Source organism: Panthera leo, chromosome F2 (genome assembly GCF_018350215.1).
Source record: "Panthera leo isolate Ple1 chromosome F2, P.leo_Ple1_pat1.1, whole genome shotgun sequence".
NCBI lineage: Eukaryota > Metazoa > Chordata > Mammalia > Carnivora > Felidae > Panthera > Panthera leo.
Genome location: NC_056695.1, coordinates 17,573,177 through 17,597,097, shown reverse-complemented (window position 1 = coordinate 17,597,097; position 23,921 = coordinate 17,573,177). Strand labels below are relative to the sequence as shown.

At 38.6% G+C, this 23,921-nt stretch overlaps 2 protein-coding genes across 4 annotated transcripts in view; both read left to right on the top strand.

Annotated features, from left to right (window-relative positions):
- Window positions 1-12,997, top strand: part of PPP1R42 (protein phosphatase 1 regulatory subunit 42) — a 52,434-nt gene extending 39,437 nt beyond the window's left edge. For 2 of the 3 annotated variants that reach the window (XM_042923756.1, XM_042923755.1), the window contains 2 exons: window positions 6,131-6,290; window positions 12,705-12,997. In XM_042923756.1, coding sequence (XP_042779690.1) covers window positions 6,131-6,290; window positions 12,705-12,750 — 206 coding nt within the window. In that variant the 3' untranslated portion in view covers window positions 12,751-12,997. Of the gene's footprint in view, window positions 1-6,130; window positions 6,291-12,704 lie in introns of those variants that run through there. The other variant, XM_042923757.1, reaches the window with a different exon arrangement.
- A 1,341-nt stretch (window positions 12,998-14,338) lies between these two features.
- TCF24 (transcription factor 24) lies at window positions 14,339-22,974 on the top strand. Its single transcript, XM_042923761.1, has 3 exons — window positions 14,339-14,420; window positions 15,028-15,440; window positions 22,565-22,974. Exons 2-3 carry the CDS (start codon window positions 15,051-15,053, stop codon window positions 22,676-22,678), a joined length of 504 nt encoding a protein of 167 aa, XP_042779695.1. The 5' UTR covers window positions 14,339-14,420; window positions 15,028-15,050; the 3' UTR covers window positions 22,679-22,974.
- The last annotated feature ends 947 nt before the right edge of the window (window positions 22,975-23,921 follow it).

Sequence of the window (23,921 nt, the reverse complement as noted above, 5' to 3'; positions counted from 1 at the left end):
AGCTAATGGGATGGGATCATAGAAAGGGGTTAGGCCAGGGGAATATGGAAAGGGAAACTAGAATACTGTAGTGAGGCTTTATGCATGGATACCACATCCTAGGAGCTCTGACAATCTAGAACAAGGAGGTTGAGGTGAGTAGAAGCAGAGATGGAAAGGCATGGATCTCTGATGATTTTGCCGTATCATGTCCACTGAATATGAACTATGGGAAATCATTTTGAAGAATGGGACTTTCTGAACTGACAGTATACTCGTAAGTGATGATACTGTGCTGGCAATGTGAATTTTTCAAGGTCTGAAACCTATAAAATGGACAGGAAACATTTCTTCTCCTCCATCGATCCCTGGCTGGTTTTGAAGGGCAGAACCAGATCCAGGATAAAAATTCCAGTATTTTACGTGTTTTCAGTTTTATACCAAAGATGCCAAAGTACTTTCTTAATATTGAAATACTCACAAAATTCAATACCAGTCCTCACCCAAAAATTGAACCTATTCTAAAAATAATGCAGTTTTCTCCATCTTAATAGATTTTTAAAAAACTCTTCCTACTTCAGAAATAATTAGGTTAATCTGTTTTTAACTTCTCCAATAAAATTCAACAAAATAACGATTATAATGTGCCCTAAAATTTATACTTTAAAAAAATTACACTGTCGGGCACCTGGGTGGCTCAGTCGGTTAAGCGTCAGACTTCAGATCAGGTCATTATCTCACGGTTGGTGGGTTCAAGCCACACATCGGGCTCTGTGCTGACAGCTCGGAGCCTGGAGCCTGCTTCAAATTCTGTGTCTCCCGTTCTCTCTGCCCCTCCCTCACTCACTTGCTCTCTCTCTCTCTCTCTCTCAAAAATAAATAAACATTAAAAAAAATTTTAATTACCCTCGCATCTGATTTTCTCAATAAAATCCTCATTAATTTCTTCATAATCTAGTGTGACCACTAACTTAAAAAAGCAATCGTTAAAGCCATATAGATACAGTAACAACAAACTATCTGAAAAGTAAATTAAGAAAACAATCTTATTTACAATAGCACAAAAAAGAATAAAGCACCTACAAGTAAATTTAACTAGGAAGGTAAGAAAAAAAAAAAGATGAAAGAACTGTATACTGAAAACTACAAAGCACTAATGAAAGAAATTAACACAAAAATGAATGGAAAGACATCCTGTGTTCATGAAATGGAAAATTTAATATTATTAAAATGTTTATAATACCCAAAGCAGTTGACAGATTCAGTATAACCCCTATCAATATCTTAATGGCATTTTCACAGAACTGAAAAGAACAACTCTAAAATATATATGGAACGATACAGGACTACAAATAGCCAAATCAACCTTGAGAAAAAAGAACAAAGCTGGAGGCATCACACTTCCTGATTTCAAAATGTATTACAAGATACAGTAATCAAAACTGGCATAAAACAGCCATACAGATATAGGGAATGGAATATAAAACTCAAAAATAAATCCATCTATAAATGGTCAACTGATTTTCAACAAGGGTGCCAAGAATACACAGTAGGCAAAGGATACTGAATTGTTAAGAAAACTGGATATCCACACACAAAAGAACACTTATACTATACACAAAAATCTACTCAAAATGGATTAAAGACTTAAACATAAGACCTGAAACTATAAAACTCTAGAAGAAAAAATAGGAGAAATGCTTCATGACATTGGTCTTGGCAATGATTTCATGGATATGACACCAAAAAACACAAGCAACAAAAACAAAAACAAACAAGTGATAGGAAGTACATTGAATGAAAAAGCTCATGCTTGGCAAAGGAAATAATGGAGTGAAAAGAAAACCTACAGAACGGTAGAAAATACTTGCAAACTATACATTTGATATGGGGTTAAGTTCCAAAATATATAGAACTGCTACAACTCAACAGCAAAAAAAACTAACAACCACATTTAAAAATGGGCTAGGGACTCAAACAAGCATATCCCCAAATGGCCTAAAGGTATATTTAAAAAAATTTTTTTTAACGTTTATTTATTTTTGAAGGAGAGAGAGACAGAGCGTGAGCAGAGGATGAACAGAGAGAGAGGAAGACACAGAATCTGAAGCAGGCTCCAGGCTCTGAGTTGTTAGCACAGAGCCCAACGTGGGGCTCGAACTCACAAACCGCTAGATCATGACCTAAGCCGAAGTCGGATGCTTAACCTACTGAGCCACCCAGGCGCCCCTAAAGGTATATTTTTAAAATGCTGAATGTCATTAATCAACATGGAAACGCAAATCAAAACCACAATGAGGTATCACCACACACCTGTCAGATGGCTATTATCAAAAAAACAAAAGACAACAAGAGTTGGTGAGGATGTAGAGAAATTTGAACCCTTGCACACTGTTCATGGGGATGCAAAATGCTGCAGCCACTATGAAAGATAGTATGGTAGTGCATCAAAATTTAAAAGTAGAACTATCATATGATCTAGCAATTCCAGTTTTCTGTATTCATCCAAAAGAACTGAAATTAAGATCGTGAAGAGACATTAGCACTCCTGTGTTTGCTACAGCACTATTCACAAGAGCCAAGATGTAAAAACAACTTAAATGTCCGTTGACAGATGAATGGATAAAGAAAACATGGTATATACATACAATAAAATAATATTCAGCATTTAAAAAGAAGGAAATTCTACAACATGTGTCAAAATGAATGAACCTTGAGGACATTATGTTAAATAAAATAAGTCAGTCACAGAAAGACAAAATACTGCATGATCCCACCTATATGAGGTATCTAAAACAGTCAAATTCATAGAATCAAAGAGTAGAAAGGTGGTTGCTAGAGGCTGGGGTAAGGAGGAAATGGGGAGCTACTAATCAAGGGGCCTTAAGCAAGATGAATAAGCTCTGGAGATTTACATTATCTATCGCACCTATGATCAAAAACAATGTATTGTATACTTAAGAATTCATTAACGAGGTAGATCTCATGTTAACTGTTTTTACCACAAACATTAAAAAAAAAAAAAAAAGCTCTGCACAGCAAAGGAAACAACAAAAGTAAAAGACAACCAACTGAATGGGAGAAGATATTTGCAAATGATATATCCAATAAATGTTTGGCATCCAAAATATATAAAGAACTTACACAAGTCAACACCAAAAAAACAAATGATCCAATTAAAAAACGGGTAGAAGATATGAACAGACATTTCTCCAAAGAAGACATACAGATGACCAATAGACACATGAAAAGATGCTCAACATTACTCATCACCAGGGAAATGCAAATCGAAACAACAATGAGGTATCACCTCACACCTGTCAGAATGGCTAGAATAAAAAACACAAGAAACAACAAGTGTTGGCAAAGATGTCAACAAAAAGGAACTCTTGTGCACGTTGGTGGGAAAACAAACTGGTGCAGCTAACATGGAATACTGTATGGATGTTTCTCAAAAAGTTAAAAAAAGAACCACCCTACAATCCAGTAAACATATACAAAATAGAGAAACACTCATTCAAAGGGGTAAAAGCATCCTTATGTTTATTGTAGCATTATTTACAATAGCCAAATTATGGAAGCAGCCAAAGTGTCCATTGATAGATGAATAAAGATGTGGTGTATATATACAATGGAATATTATTCAGCCATAAGAAAGAATGAAATCTTGCCATTTGCAACAACATGAATGGAGCTAGAGAGTATAATACTAAGCAAAATAAGTCAGTCAGAGAAAGACAAATACCATATGATTTCACTCATGGAATTTAAGAAACAAAGGAGCAAACGGAAAAAAAAAGAGAGAGAAACCAAAAACCAGACTCTTAACTACAGAGAATAAACTGATGGTTACCAGAGAGGAGATGGGTGGGGAGATGGGTGAAATAGGTGAAGGGGATCAGAGTTCACTTACCATGGTGAGCACTGAGTAATGTAGAGAATTGTTGAATTGTACACCTGAAATTAATATAACACTGTATGCTATCTGGAATTAAAATTAAAAACTTAATAAAATTTAAATTAAAAAAAATTTAACTCCTCTAACTATAAATTTTTTAAAAAGCCAAATAGGCTGTTACATAGTACAAAAGTATCATTTCATACCTTATTGTAGTTGCTATTTTAATAATCATTAACAATTTAAAACAGAAAGCACATCAGTCTAGGAAATAAAGAAAACGGGGTAAGGGAAGAAACGAGAAGTAATTCTTACTGTACTAAATATTTCAGATATTTATAAACATCACTGCATTTAATCACTATAACCTATGGAGAAAATAATTATTACATCCATTTTGTAGACAAGAAAGCTGAGTTTTAGAGAGATGAAATAACTTGTCTAAGGTCACAAAGATAGCAAGGGGTACAGAGATTAATCAAAGTTACCTAACTTCATCAAACAGCTTGGCTTCTAGTGACTGCTCTAGCAATGACTGGCTCAACTGTGCTTGGATACAAGGACAATGATGTCTGCTCTACATAGAAATTCACTTCAGGGGCACCTGAGTGGCTCAGTTGATTGGGCATCCAACTTCAGTTCAGGTCATGGTCTCATGGCTTGTGAGTTCGAACCCCGCGTTGGGTTCTGTGATGACAGCTCAGAGCCTGGAGCCTGCTTCAGATTCTGTGTCTCTCTCTTGTTCTGCCCTTCCCCCGCTAATGCTTTGTCTGTCTGTCTCTCTCTCTCTCAAGAATGAGTAAACATCAAAAAAATTAAAAAAAAAAAAAAAAAGAAATTCACTTCAAATTGGTGGGGATTTAAGAAAATCTCCAGATATGTAATTATGTGACAATGTAAACAAATAATTTTTATAAATAAAAAGGAACTACAGAGAAAAATGGGATAATATAAAAAAATTTAAGTAGATTATATGATTTACTATATTGAAAAACAAACTCTAAGGTCAGTTAAAATAAAATTGAAAAAAAATTAAAAGCTGACTAGCTGTGACAGAAAATTATCTGAGTTTTCCTCAGGAACACTTAGTTATTCTCCCTTGGCTACTTGTAGATATCTTTCTCTCTCACCTCCTACACATTTGCCATCCCTATCTAAACAAATGCTACAGTTCTGAGCCTTTCAGGTTTAAAATCAGTGACGTCTGTGAAAACATGTTTGTAGCACACAATAACTCTATCCTTAGGTATGTGGCCAACAACTTAACACTATGGTCTTTATACAAAGGCTCTGTTAGTATGGCTCAAAAAAGAAAAATGGAAAGCATGAATTAAAGTTTGGAATATATATTACGTATTTTTAAAATCCACAATATTCCTTCAGGTCTTTAGAAGAGCTGAAATGAACACTTTAAAGACAATGCTGTACAAATACATTGTCAGTGAACAGGAATTCTTAGGAAGATAGTAATTTTTGTACTTCCTGACCTTTTACGTATTTTTGATAGCCTTATAAATTTGGAGCTTTACCTCAAGGATTATGATAAGATTAATAGGGATTATGACTTCAGACTTCAAGTATCTTATGATAAAAAAAATCTTGTCCTAAATATAGCCACTTAACTATATAACCCAAATTTGGAAACAAAATCAAACACTTTAATAAAATCCAAAACATATGCATATCTTTCAGTATATATCTTTTGTAGTGCTTCTCTGAAAACATTCATTTATTCATTTAATAAATATCTGAGCACAGGACTATGCTAGGCACTGTAATTAAAGGTGAATAAAACAGTCCCCATTCAAAGGGAAATAACCGCTGGAAAGGGAGGAGGATCTGTAAACAGGAAAATGATGTGGAATGGTAAGTACCAAAATAAAGGCATGAACGTACTACAAAAACTATATATAAACTATACATAACTAATATACTCTCTAAATGCCTAACACTCTGAAAAACTAAACTCAGAAGAGCAGAATGCAAGGAAAGTTAATATTTATGTTAACATTGGTGTACACATTTTGTCAATGAGGGCTGACCATAAATTTTCCTGGGTAGGTTTTTATGTATGAAAGTCTGTGATACTTTATCTGGGATATAAGTTTTTAATTGGTCTTACTGTGGATCTATTTAACTTTAATTCCATTTCATAAATTATAATTTTGGATAGTCTAATGCTGTTATAAGCCTTGTTTACAATTTAGTTATTAGTTTCAAAGCAGAATCCTTTTAATTCTTTGTACACTACAGGTAACTTTGAAATAATCCATCACATAGTTCCTGTTTATTACCCACAGGTGGGTAAGCCAAAATTAGTCTTTTTCTCTGATATACCAAGAAACCTTGCAAATAGAAATGCATCCTCAGAAAGCTCCCAAGAAGATAAACCTAAAATTGCTGAAGATATGGGGTAGGTTCTTTCAAATATTTATGTGATTTCTTTCTTGGGGGAAGATGGGATACCCTATCAACAACATAGAGGAAGAAAGTCCCTCCAGCTGTCTTCTTGTTCTCTGTTCTCAATTCTTCTTGACCAAGCACACCCACCCCCAAAAATAGTTCAGTTCATCATTGGTCTACTCAAATAATCACACAGTTGTGGTAGAACGACTAGTTCAAGAAGAGCTGGGAGTCACAGACTACATATACTCACTGAGGTAGGGCAAATGACTCAGGACAGTCCCAGAAACAGCAGGTAAAGATGTCTAAATGAGCAGGGATCATATCAAAGGAGCCTGAGGCCCAGTTGATGATGGGTGGTCCACTAGTGAGTAGGTGACTGTACCAAGGGCATCTGGTGGCAGGAGACATTAGAAGTTTCATTAGATTCTCAAAGGGGTTTATGATCTAAAAAATTAGTTTAAGAGTCACTATTCTAAACCTTGAGTGTATGTATAATGTAGCTCCATACGAATCAACTTTAAGTTTCCTGATAAGGAGGAAATTGCTTTTTCAGTTTTAAAAAATGATATTGCTTCAATGTAAAGATAAACCATACCAGAAAAGAACTTCATTTATTCATAAAACTAATAGGTACCTGCCATATGCTGGGCAATACTGAATATAAAAATTCAAATGAGATAGTCCTGATCTCAAAAATCTTGCAACAAGCTGGTTGGAGAGTCAAATATGATACAATTACTGTAGAGTGTGATAAATGCTATGAACATTATAAACCAGATCCTAATACATCCTATAAATTATTCATTCAACTTTTTCTCATTTATAGTCCATATGATTGCTCTATTGATCTTCCAATCATATCATAGTAGTCATTACAATATAGTGAAGGAGGCAACAGCATATTTCATTGAGAAAGTAATCAGAGCCAGGGTACATACTCTAGTATAGATTTCCTTTTTCCAGAACTGCCTGTTGAAGATCAGGTAGGTTTATCATGAGACCCTCTTTGCAGAGTCTAGTCAAGGTATGGTGACTTAGCATTACTTAATGAAGCCCACCTAGAGAAGATCTATGAACAACACTGCTGCACTGTCCTACCCCCATTCCCTGAAGAGTGGCTTAGGCTTGCTGGGATGGAGGCATAAGGGAGAAAGGGTCCTCTGAGTCTAGGAAATGCTTTATTTGGGGAGAGGAAAAAGGAAATGGAGAGAGTCCTAGTCTTGCCTCATCTCCATTCACCAAAAACAAACAAAAAACACAGAAGCTGTGTGAGAGTCTGCTTTACTGCTTATGTCCTTTGTCGTTACCACCAAAACCATAGCCACTCTGTCCATGGCACCCTGGTAGTTTCTTAAAGATCTACACAACTAGTGTCAATTCCATGACAGTGTTCTTCAGTTTCGTTTCTTTGCCAAGAATTTTGAAAGATCTTGCTAACATATCATCAAGGTGGAAAGGAAAACAATAAAAATGGACGCAGACTCAGAAAACAATGTTGGTAAATTCTATACATTGCCACACACACTATGTTAGATCAGCTGTGAACTACCGCACATACCATATATTCTACAGTCCCAAGCAAAGCTCTAATCACCTCACTGACAAAACAGCAAATAAATCATTCTATCTTCATTTTCCTAACTAGGAACACTAAATACAGAGCTAAATGCATCTTTAACTAGTATGTACTGCAAAGATAGGCTGCTCTAAAAGAAGCTGGCAGAATAGAGAGGCTCCTGGGAGAAGAAAATAAAGAATGTCCTGCTTCTGTCACTGGCAATTATGTTCAATCCCAAGTCTTCAGTTTTATAATGTGAAAAAATATTACATAAATATTTTGTTTTAAAGTTTTTTTTATTTCTGGGTGCCTGGGTGGTTTAGTCGGTTAAGCGTCTGATTTCAGCTCAGTTCATGATCTCACAGTTCACGAGTTCGAGCCCCACGTCGGGCTCTGTGCTGACAGCTTAGAGCCTGGACCCTACTTTGGATTCTGTGACTCCCTCTCTCTCTGCCAATTCCCCACTCACGTTCCATCTCTCTCTTAAAAATAAATAAAAACATTAAAAAAAATTAAAAGTTTTCTATTTCTTCAGATAACATTTTTACTGAGGGCATACCAAAACATCATTTTGGTATCATAAAAATATTTAAGTCTTACTAAATGGGACTATCAGTTCTACCTCTCTTTATTAAAAGGTGATCAATATGGAATTTCATTAAGCTCTTGATAAAGATTTTTATTGTGTGCCTACTTCTAACATTTTATGAAGTTAGCATAAAACTAAGAGATAATTAGAATAAAGCTAGGTCACTAAAGTGTTAAAAAAAAAAAAAAACACCTAACCCAAACACAAAGAATTTTTCATATCTAAAAATCTAGAAAGTTGAGTAAAGCAACTCCTTCCCTTAATTACTTTAAGGGGAGAATGAGCTAGCATCAGCAGACAAGTCACCTACAGTCTACATTTAATGCTCAGAAGTATAAAGGAGCTTAGAGTCTTCTTCCAAAATGATGAAAGTATGTGTCCCATGCTCCTTTAAGGTTCTGCACATTAGGAGCTGTGCCCGTATCTATGTGAACACAGTGAAGCAACATCTGTCCAATGACAGGGGAATGTTTTCCACCTTCTTTACAAATGTGTGCAGTCTGTGCTCATGTATATTTATACAAGCCTGCTTTCCCTACAGGGAGGAAAAAGTCAGACTCATTGACGTTGTTTTTGACCCTCAAACTGAACTTGATACTATCAATGTACACTTTAATTAAAGATTAGTTCAAAACTATTTTTTATTTAAAGGCTGGCTGTAAACAAATGCCTTGACTATTCAATTAAAAATAATTTATGGTATTAAAAAGATTGTTTCTTTCTGTGTTTGTCACAGTAAATACTTTTGACAGATGTTTCCTCTCTTTTCAATCATGCTAGGAGGTGCTTGAGACTTAGTAATTTTAAAATAGACATTAAATGCATTTACATATTGTAAATAAGATCCACTGAGAATACTGTAGAGCACTGTACACTGAAGGAAGCAAATTGTTACTTGATTATTTATCTTTAAACCCTAAGCTATGTCCATAGAGTCAATCCATCTCTTTTGTTACTGTAAAAATAACTGTGTAGCTGGGTTAGAATGACCTTAGTTTCAGATACCTTCAAGGAATGTGAATCTCTGGGACCCATAATTCACAGGAAATGTTCAATGTATGTTACTTAACTATTTATAAAATACCTACTATCTTTAGTTACAATATGGAAGTATTAGGTTTCTTTGAGTTAAAAAGTGAACTTTAAAAACAGTAAAAATAACTTGCCTTCACCACTGCTAAGATTATGTTTGAACAGTTGTAACAACAGATCTTCTATGTGCCTCAAGAGTTTTAAAACTTCAGTAATATTTTTAGTTGCAAACTCTGGGATGATCTGACATGAACCCATCTGCAAAACTCTAAATGCCTTTAATTGTGCTGTGATAAACCTAACATCAGTCTAATTAATTTTATATGCAAAATAAACTTCTATGTATCAATAATGTAGGTATAAGACTTGCAGTTAGTTGTTAAAGAACCCTTCTTAAATTAGGACATCCCTCTCAAAAAGAGCAATAGTGGTAAGCAACAAGGTTTTTTTGTTTTGTTTTTTTTTAGAACAATCTAAGCTAGGTTTTGTGACTTCTAGTTTCAACTCTGTCAATGGCTTACTCTGTGGAAAAGAGTTATGTAAGATCTAATTTTTAAGAATTATGTAATTTTCCATTTTATTTTTTAAAGAAGTCTTATATATTTTTAAGTTTATTTTATTTTGAGAAAGAGAGCAAGCCAGTGGGGAGGGGCTGCGAGAGGAAGAGAGAGAATTCCAAGCAGCCTCAGCACTGTCAGCACAGAGTCCAACATGGGGCTTGAACCCCTGAACCGTGAGATCATAACCTGAGCCTAAACCAAGAGTCTGACACTCAAACGACTGAGCCACCCAGGTGCCCCAATATTTTCAATTTTAAAATGTCTACTTTGATACCTGAATCTTAACTACCCAAACAAATTTTTTAAAACAGCAGAACCTGTTGAGATAAGAATCAGATGGGGAAAATGAGCATTAGAGAGGCACAGTCAGAAAGGGGCCCAAAGTCACACAACTGCCATAAGGCATAGCTGGACCTTGAATTGAGGTCACTGACTGTAAAAGCCAGGTCTTCAACTATTCTGCAAGGGGGTCTCAAAAACACGCTCAGGCATAGGTAGGTAAAATAAGGGAAACAAAGTGAATGTGATTGAGGTCAACTGGAGAGTACATGTCCAACTAAAGGCACCTGCAAAGGCAAAGGCACTCTACTCCAAAGGCACTCTACTGCAAAGGCACTCTACTCCAAAACAGTATAGCCAGCAGACATGCTGAACCTGAGAAATCAGACTAGCTGGCAAGCAAGATATCTAGATTAAGAAATCAACTGATTTTAAAATATTGAGTCAACAATTTTTCTTAAAAAAAAATCTACTAAAATGGATACAAAGAATGTGGAAATGATAGCAAAGATATGGAGCAACTGGAACTTTTGTGCACTACTGGTAGGAATGCAAAAATAGCACAGCCACTTTGGAAAATATTCAGACATACTTTTATAAAATTAAACATGTACTTAACACATCTAACAGTCCCACTCCAAGGTGAAGTGAACACCTATGCTCACATAAAATTCTGTACCCAAATGTTCATACTGGTTTATTCATAATCACCAAAAAGTGAAAACGACCCAAAGCTCTCCCATTGGGGAATGGATAAGCAAACAGTGGTAAATCCATGCAATGGAATACTACTCAAAATTAAATACTACTCAAAATCAAAATCAACTAGTGATACCCAAAACAACATGGACAGATCTCAAAAGCATTATAAGTCAAAGAAGCCAACTTAAAAGGCTACATACTGTATGATTCTATGACCTTCTGGCAAAGGTGAAACTACAGAGACAGAAAATAGATCAGCAATTGCCAAGGCTTAGGAGTAGAATGCAAAGGGTCAGCACAAGGCAATGTAAGGGTGGGAAGGTGAAATGCTGCATCTCTTTGCTGTGGTAGTTTTTAGCAAAACTTACTGGACTATATAGTCACAAGGGTGAATTTAATTATGCAAATTATACCTTAACTAAACAATTAAGGGAAATAGTTGACAGGTGAAAAAAAGCACTGATTATATAAAACCTATTGTTTTACTATATTATACATCTATACATATAAAATGCAGCAATATATTTTCTTCACTGATACATTATTTTACATTATAAAGATGGTGAGTTAATGACAAATTGGCATATTTAGAAAGACATCTAATTTTAAGATCTACACCACACTCTGAAAAAAATCCACAGCACTCTAAAGCCTTCTACTTTCTGGAAGACTAAACAAGAACTCCCAAAGAATAATATACTATACCATGAAAATAGTGTTTGAGTTGTTAATAGGGAGTCAAGTTAAAACATTAACTTTATTGAAATAATAGATACAAAAAATGTCTGGCAAATAATGAAGAACTCTACAAATATTAAATAGGATAGTCTGGTAAAAAGCAAAAGCATTAGGGTCAATCTGTCTACCTTGAATCCTCTCTCTGCCACTTATTAGCTGTGTGACCTTCACAAGTTATTTAATCTCTCTGCGCTTTATTTTCTCAACCACAAAATGTAAAATCCTCAAAGGGTTTTTGTAGACTGATTGAAAAAATAAAGTGCTTTTTTGTAAAGCACTTAGCAAATATAAAAACTTAAGTAAGGTACCTGTTACTAATTTATGTAATGTCGAACATTTGAAGATTTTCATCTTCTATTTTTAATTTAACGGGGAACATGGTTTCTCACAGGAATTAGCACTACTCTAGAATCATCAGAGGATTCAGAGAGGCTGCTTAGAGTAGCAGCAGATATGACCAGGTGGCCCACAGTGGTCAGTATTGTTTCCTCAGTCCTTTCTTTTGAACCTGACTATGGGGCAACAAAGCTATCCATTTTCCAGCCACTGTCATCAGTGAAGAGCTTCGCTGGTGCCCCCACCTCCACCCCACCTCTGGCACTTAGACAAGGCTTTAGCAGGCTAGGCTAGAATGAGGCATGTGAGATGTCAAGGGTGCAAAAGTTAAGGAGCCCTAGGCACCTAATTTGCTTCACTCTAGCCTCAGCCCACCTTCCTTCCAAAATTCTTATTTCCACACTTTTCCTAACACATACTTTTTCCACATTCTTCCCTACTCTGGGGAAGTGGGGAAATCTTTCCTTCTGCTTTTTAAAGCCTGAGAAGATTCACACAGTTTGGTGACTAGCTTTTCTAGTGATTAGCTTCTACTATTGTTGTATTATAGAGTCTGTATGTTTGTGCGCGTTTTGGATGAATTTCATTTTTGAAATAATATTGCTCTTTTTTTCTCTATTAATACAGGAATCCCTCTTTGAAGGAATGTGAAAGCTTGCTGACAAAAAAATGATATATATGAATTTCACCTTCTCCATAACCCAAAAGAAAATGTTTGTAAAAAAAAAAGTAAATTCGTCCTTAAGTGTTCTTTAACATTTGTTTTTTACCTTTACAGGACTAGACAATAGCATCTTCTGCAATTTGTAGCTTTATGGTATCTCATTATGTAAAGAAAATGAAAATTGCTTTTCAATTGCTTTATGCCTCATCACATACAATTTACTGAGAAAATAAAGATGTGCTTCCACATTCATCAAAAGAAACTAATCCTTTTTTGAACCACTTTCCTTTCTAAAGTGTAAATGTAATTACAGTTACTGAATGGGAATTGAAGATATACTGATTCACTAATATAATGTGTGGAATGATACATTAAAATACTAGTGTCACCATTACTACGTACTACTTAACAGTTCCAATTTAAAAATCTATTGTAAAGAAATGATGTCGCATATACAAGAGCAAATTGATTAATGATATTTTAAATTTGATATTGTCTTGAGTCGAAGGAAGATGGAAGATTTCTAAACGTCCTGCTCTTCGAATTGTAGGAATTATTTCAAGGATACACTAATTACGTTCTAGAAAATACCGTGCGTCCACTAGGACTTCACCTCTGAAGGCCATGCATGGGTCCCCAGGGCCGGCGGGAGCCACAGAGGCGGGGCGTCCCGGGCCCAGCGCCTCCCAGGCCGGCTGGGAAGAGGCCAAGGCGCAGAGCCAGCATTCTAAAAGAGCCTTGGCTGGAGCGCCTCATCGCACAGCCCGAGAACCACGCTTCCCGCGGGTCTTCCCAAGTGCAGGACTTCTCAGGAGAGTTCCCCGCAGGGGGGCGGAGCCAGGACCAATTTTAGGTCAAAAAAAAAAAAAAAAAAAAAAGAAGGGAAAAAACCGGGGCCCGGCGTTTGCTACGGAGGCAGCCCACAACGGTCCGCGCCCCCGGGGAGAAGCGACCGCGATCCCAGGGCCATTTACACTGGTCTGAGGAACTTCAAGTACCACAGTGGGAGCATTATCTCTGAGCGGCTCAATAAACTAGTCACGAACTACAGAGGTGGAGGTGCTTTAAGTAATTAGGGCACACGAAACATTTACCTTGGTGGTAGAATAATAGGTTAGCGCATGGCAACGGCACACTTCACATTTCCTCAGAAAATTAAAAGTCACTCTCCACAAAACGCCAGGGTTCCCGCCTCAGCTCTGCGTCTGCCTAAGAGGCGCCCTCGCTCAGATTGGGTCCGGGGCTGAAGAACCGCGGCGAGGCGCAGTAACTCAGGGGGCCTTCAACACCGCAGACGCTCGACAGGCAGGGCGTGCAGGCTCGCCTCAAAGTGAACCGAGACGGGGGCGAGGGCGGGGCCAGGCGGAAGCCCCGCCCCCTATAGCCCCGCCCCGCCGGACGGTTTGATTAATGACTCTCAGCTCCGGGCAGAGCCCCTCAGGTGGGCGCGAACCTCGCCCGGTACTGCTCTTCCGCCTGCCATCAAGTCTGGCCCACACAAGCCTGGCCACGGGGGCGCCTGTATAAAAGACGCGCCCAGCAGGGGCTGGAAGCGGCTGTAGACTTCGGCTAGACGAGGATGGAGTGACCTGTGGCGGCCCTGGCCACGCAGACCCAGCTCGACGCTCCTCGCCCGCTCGCGCAGCAGAGCCGAGCCCTGCACTGCCGCTCCAGGAAAGGTGAGGATTTCGGTTCGACCCCCCGTCGCGACGCTTGGTCCCCAGGTTTCAGAGGGGTAGCGGGTGCCTTAGTACAAGGTGAGGTCAGGGTCCCCGTCTCCTCCCGTAGAAATTAGAATGAGCTCCTGCAGTCACCCCCCCCCCCCGGGATCCCTGGCCTCGAGAGCGAATGGTGCGAGGACTACCCGCGTGAGCACTGACGGCCGTGAGATGGCCCGGGGCTACCCGCTGCGCTCCGCGAGAATGACCTGCACCCTGTTTCCTGCGGGGCTGGTGCACAAGGTTCCAGAAGTGCAAACAAGTTACGAACCGGAGCTCTGCTTCCGAGATCCTCCTTCCTCGGTAGAATAGCCCTTCCATTTAATTTGTCCGTGAAAAGTAAAGCCGGCACCGCGCCCCTCCTTAGCCCTCTAAGCCCAGGAACTGTCAGGCCCCACAACTCTCCTCAGACGCGGGGAGGCAAACACGCCCCAGTCAAAACAACCTCATCTCTGAGAACGCCCCAGCCACGTCGTTGGCCCGTAGTGCAGCTGAGGCGAGAGGCCTGCGCTTCTCCGGTTTAAGCCCGACCAGCGCCGGGCCTCACCGCGCCTTGGGTCCTTTGCAGGGCACGCAGCTCAGGAAGCCGCCATGGACCGCGACGGACCCGCAGGCAGCCCCCTGATCGCTAGGAACGAGACCGCGCCGGCGGTTGCAGCCACCCGCGACTCGAGCCCCGGCCGGGCAGGGGCAGGACCGGCGGGCCCCGGCGGCGGTGCGCGCCTGGGGGGCGGGCGGCCGGCAGCAGCGAACGCTGCGCGGGAGCGAAGCCGCGTGCAGACTCTGCGGCACGCCTTCCTAGAGCTGCAGCGCACGCTGCCGTCGGTGCCGCCGGACACCAAGCTGTCCAAGCTGGACGTGCTGCTGCTGGCCACTACCTACATTGCCCACCTCACCCGCAGCTTGCAGGACGACGCCGAGGCGCCGGCAGACCCCGGGCTGGGCGCCCTGCGCGGCGACGGCTACCTACACCCTGTCAAGGTAGGCAGGCAGGGCGCCCTGCGGAGCCAGGGCGGGGAGCAGGGCACCTTAACCCTCAGTGTCGGCCATCGCCTGGGCTGATGCCACCGAACTCTCACTCTTCGCTCGGGGTGAGGCGGAGAACTGACCTGGAGATCGATCTTGGCCCACCAGCGCCCAGGTAGCGACGTCCCCACTGCAAAAGGCTACTCCGTAACTGTTGGCAGGTCATAATCGTTGGCAGGTAGTGAATTTAAACCCGAGGTGGCTTTGGGAGGGGTATATCGCGCCTCTTTATAGGATGCAGCCTATGCAATGCCTTTCCTAAATGGAAAGTTTCTCAGGGGTGCCTGGCAGGGTGTTTGGTTGGCAAGTTTTGGTGGTTTTTAGAATCAAGAGTTACAGTTATGAGCCTTTGAGAGTTTTTAAGTGTTTTTAATTCACATAATTACATTTCCATTGTGGTTTTTATCAAATGTTTGAAAAGCTTCGTTCAAACGGGGGTGATGGAATTATCGCCCTTTAAATAATCCAGGAAATCACTGTTTAAAATTTTTTGTAAAACTGGTAAGAACAAAATGAAACCGGTCTGCCATCCTATAGAGTAAATTTTCAGTCCCTTTTAATAAAGGTTAATTATCATGGATTAGACAGTTACCTAGAATGTTAAAAAAACAATAATTGTTTATGTAATTTTCACAATAGATTGGCATGTTAATCAAACTGAGTACTATATTCAAATTCTGTAATGTGCAAAATTAGCCCACAGAATGCTTTGTATAATTTTTTACATTACATATAGATAAAATAGGGTTTTTATTTAATATAGTGTATACAGTTATGGTTTATTACCTGTATTGCAGTATTTAGACTTTGCATCATCCTTTTCGCCTAGATTTGATTGTCTTGAAATCCAGCATTCATCTGGCTTTGTTCAAGATACATCATCTTCCCTGTTTTCTCTAAACCTAAATTTTTGAATTTTTGGTTCTACATTTTGCCACACACACACACAAATACAAGATTAGGACTTGGCCTAAGCATGTCAATGTTCAGTAAAGTATTGAATAATCATCATTGAAATGTGGTAAAGTACACTAATATTAACTCTACTTAAAACTATGTGAAGTTCAGGTTCACAAATATAATCAACATGATGCTAGGTTCAAATTATTTCAAATATAGAAATTTGGAATATCACTTATTTATGATTATGATAGACCTTGTTTTGTGATATATAATATAATCTCTGCTGAAAAGTCATTCACTAATAATTAGGGGTTTTTCACTACAGTCTGCTTTGGATTGATATTCAAATGTATCATTAATATTAGATTTCTTTTGGCTTGACATTTTCCATATACTCTAAAAAAGTTCAACATTAAATAGACTTTAATACAGAAAACATCTGTTAAATGTCTCTGTGGGAGATACGATTCAAATTGTTTTCACCTTCGTTTCTTGTAGTATCTTTTTGAATGAATACTATTAATAATTTTCATGTAACAATAAGCTTAACAAGAGTTTTTTTGTAGTTGTTTTTTCAGGTACCAAATGTTTTTGTAGCTTTACAATTCTTTTAAAAAAATTAAATCTCATTTGTCCTTGGACCAATTATTTTGATTTTAAAAGACAATTCTAGGGATAATAAGGCCAAGGATTACCTCTTTAAAATGAAATTGATGATGGTTGAACAAGCGACTAGTCTGTATTAAAATTATCTACTGAGTGTCTACTGTGTGCAAAGCATTGTTAGGAGATTGAATACAATTAAGAATAAGACTCAATCTCTGCCCTAAATGAACATATAATAAAGACAAAGACAAAAATAAAGCAACAGTCTGTAAGGGATAATGTTCTGTGTGCTATAAGAGAGTTATAACCATGTGCTGCAGAGGTTTGGAGTAAAGAGGTTTCATACACATAATTGAAACCACCTGTAACACATTATATGTATATGCTTAAGTATTAAGTCTATCTTTGATTACTCTTATGCAAAAGGAATAAAAATATTCTGATTATTTGTACTTTTTGGTTAACTAAGGGTATTGTAACCCTTAGTTAAAAAAATGTTCCAAGATTCTGCCTTACACCATAGTATTACTATGTCTTTGATGATTAAAGATCTGTTAACAAATATTTAAAGGCCATGATTTTGAGTCATCAGTCCTTATTATCAGTATTGGGGTTAGCATTGTGGGAGATTTACCTTAAGAGTATCTCAAATGAAACTGGAAAGTTTAAGTGAATGGGGTCCTGGGGCATAGCCTAAAAGAGCAGTTTTCATCCTTTTGGGATGTGAGCAATTTGATCAGCATGAGTGTACCAAAATGAAATGATCCTCCAAAGGAAGAGGGATATATTTCAGATTCTGATATCGGGAGAAAAGTACAAATGTCTTTATTCATTGCATTACCCCTGGAGACTCATTGTTGATATTATACATATAAAATAATTTAAAAAATAAATACAAAGTTTTGTCATTGGGTCATTTAACTCCAAAATCCAAGAGTGCATTTTTAAGGTTTTCAGGTTTAATTCGGTTAATTGTATGAGTTTACTTAGATTGTTCTAAGCCTAATGAAACAACATGGTTTCAAATAAATTTTATTAGGTAAAGTAGAGGTCAGAATTGTGTTAATCTACACAATGTTAAAACAGACCATTGAAAAGTGAAATGTAAATCCATCAACTGGCTTTTTTGGCATGACGCTGACATGCAGATTGATATTTTATTTACATTTTATTTCTGACTCTTAAAACTATATGTGTACAGTAAATTCAGTTGAATAAAATCATTAGAAGCCTTTTTCAAAATCAAAAGTTCTTAAAATAGAAAGTTTTATTAAGTTCATGAAAAATGAGGCAAAAATCCACATATGCATTTTTTTAAGTTTATTTTTAGTAATCTCTACACCCAATGTGAGGCTTGAACTCCTGACCCTGAGGTTAAGAGTCACATACTCCTGGGGGCGCCTGGGTGGCTCAGTCGGTTGTGTCCGACTCTTGATTTTTGGCTCAGGTCATGATCTCACAGTTAGTGAGTTTGAGCCCCACATTGGGCTCTGCACTGACAGTGCGGAACCTGCTTGATACTCTCTCTCTCCCTCTCTCTCTGCACCTCCCCTGCTTGTGCTCTCTTTCTCTCTCAAAATAAATAAACATTAAAAACATATATTTTTAAAAAGAGTCACACACTCCTCCCACTGAGCCAGCCAGGCATCCCCAAAATTGACATATACGTTAACTTTCTTCATTAATTACCTATGTCTCACCTTCATTTGTCTCCACATTTGGTTGCATGATTTAGAGTGATTCTGAATACAGTAGGACCCAGGTAGCACATATCAGGGAGCATTCAGTAGTATGTTTATTTTATTTGCTTTTAAATATATTTAATTCATACGGAATACTCAAATTACATGTGAACTTTAAGCATGAGATCTTTATGCTCATGAATATGAGGCAGGAATTTAAAAGATTGAGAGGCACAGGTTTATAATATGCCAAAAATTTTACACTTGAAATTGATGATTTCAGCCCTACACTATTCACTACATGGGTTAGTCTGCTCGGGCAGCAATAACAAAATACTATAGGCTGAGAGGCTTAAAAAATAGAAATTTATTTTCTCACAATTCTGGAGTCTGGGAAGCCTAGGATAAAGGTGCTGGCCAATTGAGTTCCTGGTGAGAGTTCTCTTCCTATCTTGAAGTTTGGCAACTTTGCTCTTTTTCAGAAGAGAGAAACTTTCTCTTCCTCAAAAGGTCACTAATCTATCATGAAGGACCCACCCTTTTAACCTCATTTGGCCCTAATTACCTCCACAAAATACCATCATGTTGGAGGTTAGAGAATCAACATAAGAATTTTGGGGGTTAGGGGGCAGGGACACAAACAGTCCATAGCACTGTGGCACAGTGTTCTTCAGTATAAGGCAGGACTTGAATCTGACCTAACAATGTCAGGTCCTGACCTATCAGAAAAACCCCAGACTAGTTTCTAAAACACTTCATGTTATGAATCCATGGCAAGAATCCCAAGGACAGGACCAGTGATACACCCAGAACATATAAGAATGCACATCTGTGATTTAAAACAACAAACCTGAAGGGGCACCTGGGTGGCTCAGTTGGTTGAGCTCTTGATTTCTGCTCAGGTCATGATTTCACAGTTTGTGTGCTTGGGATTCTGTCTCTCTGCCCCTCCCCCCACTTGCACACATCCACATGCGCTCTTTCAGGCTCTCTCAAAATAAATAAATATTAAAAAAAAAAAACAACCCTGAAATGGAGTTGCAAAAATAAGTAGCACACTGTCAGTCTTATTACTGTATCAAATGTAAAATGTAAGGTTATTTATAGGAAGATTCTATAGGAGTAGGCCATTTTTAATTCTAAGTAACACAAATTTTACGTTTTATCCGTATTTAAAGTATAGATTTCCAGCCAGAATAATCTGAATTTAGGACTCTAAAATGGACCTGAACTGCATGAGAGCAAATTCACTTATCATATATGGAGGCATAAAAATAGGACTTTTGTTGGTTGTTAAGAACAGAAACTCCTGGATTATATCACATGCGCACTTACTATCCCTTATAGCTACATTTTACATCTGGAATGCCAGTTTAGGTGAAAGTAACTATACTCAGAAGTACCTTACACTCAACTTCTGCAAAAAGAGGTCCATTCTGATTTCATTGGTCTGGTGTGTGACTTGGTCATCAGTCTTTTTTAAAGCTCCCCATGTAATTTTAATACGAAGCTTGGGTTTAGAATCAGAAGCTCTTATGGTCTTTGCCTTGTTAATAATTGTATTTCTATTTGAACACTGCAGATCATCTGTCAGGCATTTAAGAACATTTCATGGTGCTTGTAACCAGCAGTCTGCCTGTAAATGTTCAGTGATAAAAATAACCTGCTGCTCATGTCAGCATTTACTCCCTAGAAAGTGTGGGATCCCATTGCTGACCTTTGGGAGTTACACTTTATTAGTCTAAAGACTTTTCTCTTTGTATAAAAGTAGTATTTCTTGGGGCACCTGGGTGGCTCAGTTGGTTAAGCGGCAGACTCTGGCTCAGGTCATGTTCTCACATTTAGTGACATTGAGCCCTGTGTAGGGCTCTGTGCTGATAGCTCAGAGCCTGGATACTGCTTCAGATCCTGTCTCTCTCTCTCTCTCTCTCTCTCTCTCTCTCTCTCTCTCTCTCTCTCTGCCCCTCCCCAACTTGTGCCTGTCTCACTCTCTCCCTCAAAAATAAATAAACACTAAAAAAATTAAAAATACTATTTCTCTGATTAGTATTCCAAGGACCTATTACAAAACTGACTACCAGGCCACCCCCCCCCCAAATTCTGAAAGTACTACTTATGTAATACATTTTTTCATCATCATGTCTATTTGGCAATAAGTTATGTTAATTTTTTAAATGTTTATTTAGTTTTGAAAGAGAGAGAAAGAGAAGCACAAGCTGGGGTGAGGCAGAGAGAGAGAGGGAGACACAGAATCTGAAGCAGGCTCCAGGCTCTGAGCTGTCCACACAGAGCCTGACGCAGGCTTGAACCCACAAACCATGAGATCATGACCTGAGCTGAAATCAGATGTTTAACCGATTGAGCCACCCAGACGCCCCAAGTTATATTATTTTTGAGAAGTACATGTTTAAAGTGAATTTAGAAAAGTTGCAATCAAAATACAAATGTGATAACTACTGAGAGATTAGTGCTATATGATGCCGCTACATCCAGACATTTATTTTGGATGTTATATTTATATAACCCCAAATATTCTAATATTTATGACTTTCAGATGCTCTTTTAGCTAGATAAAATGTTTAGATAGTTGAATTAGTCACTTTTCATTATAGTTCTGTGACAAGTGGAGACATATAATACATACCATGTATTACTTTTTAAAATATCTTTAAAACCAGGAATCTTGTTTTAGGCTTTATCTTGCTTTAGGTTTAGTTTTTGTTTTGTTTTTTTTAATTTTTCTAAGTTTATTTTGAGACAGAGTGTGAGTGGGGGAGGGGCAGACAGACAGAGGCTGACAGTGTAGAGTCTGATGTAGGACTCGAAACCGTGAGGTTGTGACCTGAGCCGAAATCAAGAAGCAGACACTTAACCGACTAAACCACCCAGGTACCCCTAGGTTTAGTTTTAAATTAAAACATTATTGATAGATAGATTTTCCTACACTTAACTATTATCATTCTCCCTAATTTCTTGCAGTTCTTGTCCACATGCACATGTATTATATTTATACAATTATAGTCAAAGTCTTGGTATATTTTTACTTTCTTTAATGTTTATTTTTATTCTTTTTTAATATTTACTTATTTTTGAGAGAGAGAGGGAGACACAATCTAAAGTAGGCTCCAGGTCGGGGCGCCTGGGTAGCTCAGTCGGTTGGGCGGCCGACTTCGGCCCAGGTCATGATCTCGCGGTCCGTGAGTTCAAGCCCCGCGTCGGGCTCTGTGCTGACAGCTCAGAGCCTGGAGCCTGTTTCGGATTCTGTGTCTCCCTCTCTCTGACCCTCCCCCGTTCATGCTTTGTCTCTCTCTGTCTCAAAAATGATTAAACGCTAAAAAAAAAAAAAAAAAAAAAAAAAAAAAAAAAAAAAAAAAAAATTTAAAGTAGGCTCCAGGATCTGAGCTGTCAGCACAGAGCCTAACAGGGGGCTGGAACTCACGAACTGTCAGATCATGACCTGAGCCAAAGTCGGGTGTTTAACCAACTGAGCCACCCAGGTGCCCCTAAGGTTCATTTATTTTTGAGAGAGAGAGTGTGTGTGAGCAGGGGAGAGGCAGAGAGAGAAGGAGATAGAGAATCCCAAACAGGTTCCACGCTGTCAGCACAGAGCCCAATACAGGGTTTGAACTCACAACCAGTGAGATCATGACCCAAGCCAAAGTCAGACACTTAACCAACTAAGCCACCCAAGTGCCCCTATTTTGACTTTTATTATTAGTATTAATAAACATTTTTTTCATGTTGTTCCTTAGACTTCACAATTACAGTTGTTACAAACATCATGATATTGTATTTGTCTTGAGACATTGGAATTTTTAGTATTACTATTACAGGCATATCTGTCATAGATACTAACTTTTGGATTCTTGTTTAAATATTCTTTTTCAGAAATGGCCCATGCGATCAAGATTATACATTGGTGCTACTGGTCAGTTTCTGAAGCATTCTGTGTCTGGAGAAAGAGCAAATCATGGCAGTACTACAACAGACTCACAGCCTTAGGCTCTCCTCTGATGGGTGCTGGTAGAAAGTGGCGTCATTTTTAAATAGTAGGAAGTAATTCTATATTTATTACATCAGACATAACAAACATCATTCCTGAAAGTTCACATGTGAATCCATGGTTGGAAGTTCAGATTTATCTGTCTAATCTATATACATGTGGATTTAAATAATTGGTCTTGGACAAAACACCCAGCTTATCTATTCATTGTGAGAGATAGTCACTACTGAATACTGTAAGAAAAACTATTGGAAAAAAGAAAAACACCAAAATCGAAGAATTGTGTATGTATCCAGAGACTGTACATGTTTTCTGTACTATATCTAGTACACACTGAGAAGCTGATATCTTAATAGTCTTGACACCAGTATTCCATCTTTGTGAAAACCAGTTTGTGCTTAAAGTTGGTCTAAGAAGCCATTTCAGTTGGAAAGCACGAGATCATTTATTCAGTTTTAGCTAAATACGTGTGAAAAGATTGTTGAGATAATATGAAGTTGCAGTAACTTCTATAATTAGTTATTTTTCCCTCTTAGAAAACTTGGAGTATTAGAATAGTTTGCTGTATTGGACAGGGCTTGGCCACCTTCCTAAATGACTGTTAAATATCTTACTATGTTTCCAAATTGTGGAAGGCTTTGGGAATCCCTGCAGCCCAGTGTGAATAGCAGATAAGTGTCACTGGGCAGAGGGTTTGTCACCCTCCTCCCTGGTTACTTCACCTCCATCCCACCCGTGTTCAGGTCCTGGGCTAGATGAGCAGGTGCAGCTGCAGCCATCTTACAGAGAGCCAAGCCTGTCAGGGGCTTCAAGTGAGCGCCCATGACCCTTGACAGTCACTGCTTTGGCTAGGCTCCTTCTCTCCCTTGTCAATTGCCGTTCACAATCTACCTACTTGGCCATTACGAAATATGAAAAAACTGGGGTGCCTGGGTGGCTTAGTTAAGCGTCTGACTTCTCAGGTCATGATCTCGCCATTCATGAGTTCAAGCCCAGCATCCGGCTCTGTGCTGTCAAGCTCAGAACCTGGAGCCTGCTTTGGATTCTGTGTCTCCCTCCCTCTCTGCCTCCTCCATCACTCAGGCTCTGTCTCTCAAAAATAAATAAACATTTAAAAATTAAAAAAAAAAGAAGAAGAAATAGGAAAAAACCTGTCTGATTTGGGAATTCTGGCACTGATCTGCACCTTAAGAGAGTCTGAGGACACAGAGTGACTACCTTGAGATAAATCAGGCCAGAGCA

Bases quoted from the DNA above. Each gene is read 5' to 3' on its own strand.
- TCF24 (XM_042923761.1), top strand. From the start codon at position 15,051: ATGGACCGCGACGGACCCGCAGGCAGCCCCCTGATCGCTAGGAACGAG. The intron at 15,441-22,564 runs GTAGGCAGGCAG...ATTCTTTTTCAG, and splicing joins GCTACCTACACCCTGTCAAG to AAATGGCCCATGCGATCAAG.